This window comes from Orycteropus afer, unplaced genomic scaffold (assembly GCF_000298275.1).
Source record: "Orycteropus afer afer isolate SDZICR_OR568_19922 unplaced genomic scaffold, OryAfe1.0 scaffold00099, whole genome shotgun sequence".
Taxonomy (NCBI): domain Eukaryota; kingdom Metazoa; phylum Chordata; class Mammalia; order Tubulidentata; family Orycteropodidae; genus Orycteropus; species Orycteropus afer.
Window position 1 is genome coordinate 4686798 of NW_006921686.1, and position 5337 is coordinate 4692134.

Here is a 5337-nt window from a genome sequence, read left to right on the forward strand (position 1 = left end):
ACCTTCCTTCCGAGGAGTGGCTGGTGGGTTTGAACCGCCAGCCGTCTGGTTAGCAGGCAAGTGTCTTAGCCACTATGCTACCAGAGCTCCCTGCCAAATAGAGCTAGTTATAGTCCCCACCTCACAGGCCTGTGTAGGAGCTCTGGTGGTGTAGTGCTTAAGGCATTTGGCTGCTAACCAGAAGGTCGGTGGTTCAAACCCACCAGCTGCTCTGTGGAAGAAAGATGAGATAATCTGGTTCTGTGAAGATTGACAGCCTCAGAAACCCAATGGAGGCCACTACGAGTTGTGATCGACTCAGTGGCAAGGAATTTGCTTGTTTTCTACAAGACTATACAGATTTGAGGGAACTCTGGTGGTGCAGTGCCTAAGGCACTTGACTGCTAATCAGAACGCTGGCGGTTCAAACCCACCAGCCACTCCTCGGAAGGAAGATGGAGCAATCTACTTCTGTAGTGATACTGCCTCAGAAACCCAAGGAGGGATCTCTGTGAGTCAGAACTGAGTCAATGGCAGTGCGTTTGGTTTGGTTTCCGGACCAGTGCCTGCCACAGACGCAAGTACACACAGAGCTACTGTCACCAATACCAATCATGGTCACTGCTGTTTATTTCCCAGGGCCCACCCATCAAAATGCCTGTTCTGAAGAGTCTAGGGGTGGCAGACTCAAAGGTGCCCCGAGCGGGGACCCTGCCCCTGAGGACATCTCGGAACCCTTTTGAGGAAGCCCCAGGGCTGACAGAAGACGAGGTCGGGGAGCTGGGGACGCTGCCCATGGGGGCATCCTGTCGCCGCCGGGCCACCCTGGAGAAGCTGGCGGGCCTGGCCCCCTTCCGGCTGGGCTGGGCCCCGGGCAAGCGGGCAGGCAGCCCGGTGGACGGGCAGCCTCGTTCCTTCCTGGGCCGCGTGCTGGGCCCTGGGTTCCGCAGGAGTTCAGCTGATTTTGGGCTCCTGGCCCGGCTTCAGGGGATCCGACCGCAGGGCGAAGACGAAGTCACTGGGGAGACGGCCCGGAGACTGGCCTTCCTGAGACTGGGGCGTGGGCCCAAGCCCCGACGTGCGTCGCTGGCTGAGAGGGTGGTGCCCGCAGGGGAAGCGGCTCCTGAGCCGCCACCCAAGGTCTCAGAGCCCCCAAAGATGAAGGAGCCATTGTCAGGTGAGTAGGAGCCCTGGCCTGGAAGAACCACAGAGCCCATGTCCATCTCCACACTTGGCCATCCTGTCTTCAGTCTTCATACTTCACCCCAACTCAGCCTCCACCTGTGACCCTATGTCCATTCACATCTCCAACTTCCTGCTCTAACCTCAACTCCAAAGCCTTCCCCAGCACAGTCCTAATGACCAGCACTTCAACTTCAGCCATTTCCCGTCCACCCCATTCCCTCCTGCCATCTTCATCCTCACCCCATGTCCAATACCATGCCGACCCTCAGCTTCAGGCCCAACTCCAATCTCTTCCTCATTCTCAACTTCAACCCTCTTTCCCTCTCCCACCTCCACCTCAATCTCATCTCTAGCATCATCCACTTTTAATGTCATGTCCCTCCCTACCCCCATTGCTGTTGTTGTTGTTATTTGCCATCGAGTCGGCCCCGACTCAAAGCGACCCCTCCTTGGGTTTCCCAGGCAGTATCACTACGGAAGTAGGAATGCCCAACCTTCCTTCCGAGGAGTGGCTGGTGGGTTTGAACCGCCTGCCTTCTGGTTACCAGTCCGGTGCCTTAGGCACTATGCTACCAGAGTTCCTTCCTACCCCCATACCTCCCCTCAATCCCATCCTTGGCCTCAACCCTAGCCCCAAACTTCAACCCCAACCTGATCTTCAGCCTCCTCCTGTATCTCCAGTCATTTCCCTTTTTCCATCCCCACCCTGAATCTCAACCCTAACTGCATCCCAGTCCTAAACCTGTCCCTGGCCTCTGCCTTCAATTTCATCCTTATCTCAACTCCTGCTCAAGCTTCATCTTCAAACTCATCCCCATCCTCAGCCTCTACCTCCATCCTCCAACGGCATCTGCTGACAGGTCTCACCACCCTTCTCCCTCCTCAACCACAATGTCTTCCTTGATGCCTTTTCTATTTCCACCCATACGTAGTCCAACTCCATCAACAATCTCCAACTGGAGAGACACCCACGGGCTTGTCCCTAACCCATCCTTTTTCTCCAAAGGCCACCTTGAACCTCATCTCTATGTTCAAGACCATGCCAATCCCAATTCCAGTCCCATCTCATGTCCCATTCCTCTTCTCCAATCTCATTTCCCATCCCATCCTCAGGTCCACCTTCAACCCCTTTTCCTTCCTCAGTCTCACTCCTAACCCTAAACCTAGGTCCATCTCCACATCTACCATCAACCCCAATGTCCTCCTCAACCTCCTTACTCAACCTTATCCCCATCCCTGGTCCCTCCCCAGCCCCCAATTTCGAGCCAAATCCCATCCTCCATCTCCTCCACCTCACCTCCTCCCACCTTCTCTGACTCCTCTTTCATCCCATCTCCATCCCCAATCCTGGTCTCAATTCCCTTCCAATCCTAAGCCCCCTCCCCAACCTCCATCTTTAACTGTCTGCAGTCCTACCCCCAACCCTAATGTGTGTCTCAACTACACCTTTAAATTCACATCACTCATTCTACCCCTACCCATCCTCACCTCTCACCCTAACTCATCTCCGTCCACATCTCCCACTCCATCCCTATCCCAAACCCCAGTGCCATTCTCACATCCTTGTTCATGTTCACCCTTGACTGATTCCAACCCCAATCTCGTCCTTATCACAAACGCCCAACCCGACCCCTACCTTCCTCATCTCCAGTCCCATCCTCATCCCATGCTTGCAATTCCATCCCCAACACCAACCCTGTCCCATCTGCAACTCTTCCACCCCTTCCTTGTTTCTGGGAAAAGGCTGCCCCAGGGCTGGAGACCTCAGGAGAACCCGGTCATCATCTCTGATGCCCTCCACATCCTGGCCAGAGGCTATTTCAGCCTCGGCTCCCTGGGGACTGGGAGGGCACTGTGGGGGGGAGGTAAGGAGGGGGGTAACGGGAGCCCCGCCTTCTGGAAACGGATGGGCAGAAATAGCGCTGGCCAGGAAATAGTTTCTCTGCCAGGGAGGAAGCGGAGGGGGAGGAGGTGTCAGGGGTAACCCTAGGCCGCTGGGACCCTCCCTCTGCCTCTTCTCTCAGAAGCCCGTCAATCCCAGGACTCCTCTATCTGGGGGACGTCTGAACTCATCGGAATACTAGATCACCCTGCAGCCATCTCCACCCCAAAAGATACCATCTCTGGGCTTAACATGTCACCTAGTGCAGAGCCTCCAACCTACCCACTGGGTTTCTCCATCCGTCTGCCCCCTCACCTGGCTCTCACTGCCCTCCCTCACCTCCTCCCACCTTCCCAGGCCCCTCCCCTATTCCTCACCCCTCCCCATGTTCCCTCTCTCTAGCCCCTGATGTTTTTTCCTACACGACCCCTCAACTCCCTTAACCTCTTCCCTATTCCTTAAGCTATTCTCTGAGACCTTCACCGCTTCCCTGACCTGTTCCCTGGATCCTTCTCCATTCCTGGCCCCACCCCAACCCCCTCCCTCATCCTCCTACCCTCCCCCTTGCCTCCTCTGACTCCTCCCCCTTCTCACGTACCCTCCCTTGTCTCCTGACCCCCTCCGGTCTATTGACCTCCTTCCCCAATCCAGACTCCCTCTCCAATCTCTAAACCTCTTCTTCCCTCCCGGGCCCTCTCTGGTCCCCTCCCATTCTGCCCCATCCTTCTCGAACCCTCCCCTCTTCTCCATCCTTCAGCCCCTCCTCCCCTCAGCCACTGACCCCCTTCCCCAGGTCCTGGCCTGGCCTCGCCCTTACCCCTTCTCCCCACCCAGCTGGCTCCCTCCCCTCCTATAATTTCCCTCCTCTCTCCAGTCTCCTTCCTCTGATCCCTCCATCCTCCACTCTCTCCCTCTCCCTCTCTTTTATTTTTATTTTTATTGTGATTTGGGTGAAAGTTGACAGAGCAAATTCATTTTCCGTACAGCAGTTCATACACATTTGGTCTCATGACATTGTCTGCAATCCCCACAGTGTAACAGCTCTCTCCCCACTTCCTCCCTGTGGTTACCTCTTCCCTGTGTCCTTCTTTCCTGTGCATTCCTGTCCCCCCTGAGTTGTCTCCCTGTGCAAACACTGCCCTTCTGTTCTGCCCGGCTGCCGCTGGCCGACCGCTACACCCTACTGCATTGGCACAACCAGGTGTACCCCAGGTGAGCGTGCGTGGAACCCCATCCAGGACGCTTCAGGGCCTAAGAACCTTGGAACAGCTGACCTGGAACCTTATTAGCATCTCAGACCCTTCCAGACCATGATCAATTGCTCCAAGGAGTTTATCTACCTCGTGTAAATGTTCACCCCTTATGCCTGTCTATTGTTTGGCTGGAAGCCACGAGAGTGAGTTCAGTTTCAGGCCTGAAGGGTAACTAATCTCAGGGGTCTTACCAGGCTGGCTCTCTCAGACCAATAAGCCTGGTCTTTTTGTTTATTTATTTATTTAATGATTTTGAGTTTTGTTCCACATTGTTCTCCCGCTCTATCCAAGATCTGCACTGGTCCCTTCTGGGAGTGGTTGACAATTGTAGCCAGGCACCATCTAGTTCTAGTCTCATGGTCATAGCAGGGTTTGTGGAGCTGGCACCAGGACCAGGGAGTGTTTTGTTCAGCTGTACATTGGGTCGCTATGAGTCGGAGACAACTCCAAGCGCCTAACAACAACAACAAACACAGTCCTATAGGCTGAGGTGCCGGTTCCCATGGTCCACTAGTCCTTGGACTAATTGTTTCCATGCGTCTTAGGTTTTCTTCATTCGTCTTTGCTCAATACCGGGAGAGGTCAATTGTGCATCCTCTACTCTTGACCCCCTTTTTCAAGACTGGTCCCTACTCCTCCCTCCATCCCTATCATCCTCAACTTCCCCAGCCCTCCTTCCTCCTTCCCCTGCCCCCTCCCCCACACCCCTTCTCCTGACCCTTCCTGTTAATGCTGACTCCTCTCTGTCCTCACACCTTTTCCTTCTCCCCAGCCTCCTCCCCTCACCTCCCCACCCCTTCCTTCGTCCGGGGCCCAGCTCCCTGCCCTGACCGCCCCTTTGCCCCCCGCAGTGCTGGAGATCCTGAGCCTGATCCAGCAGCGCGAGCTGGCGCGCGCCGACGAGCACATCCTGGAACTGGAGGCCGAAGAGCTGGCGTCGTCGGGGGGCGGCGCGCCGGGGCCGCCCAAAGCCGAAGGAGCGGGCGGAGGTCGCCGCGCGCGGGACGTGGCGCTGCTGTACGAGGCCCTGCAGCGCGA

At 55.9% G+C, this 5337-nt stretch overlaps 1 protein-coding gene across 1 annotated transcript in view; it reads left to right on the forward strand.

The window, feature by feature from the left end:
- The first annotated feature begins 633 nt into the window (after window positions 1-633).
- The window catches only part of EXOC3L2 (exocyst complex component 3 like 2), a 30544-nt gene continuing 25840 nt past the window's right edge, over window positions 634-5337 (forward strand). The window contains exons 1-2 of the mRNA XM_007942911.2: window positions 634-1156; window positions 5151-5333. Of these exons, the coding sequence (XP_007941102.2) occupies window positions 634-1156; window positions 5151-5333 (706 nt within the window). The remainder of the gene's footprint in view (window positions 1157-5150; window positions 5334-5337) is intronic.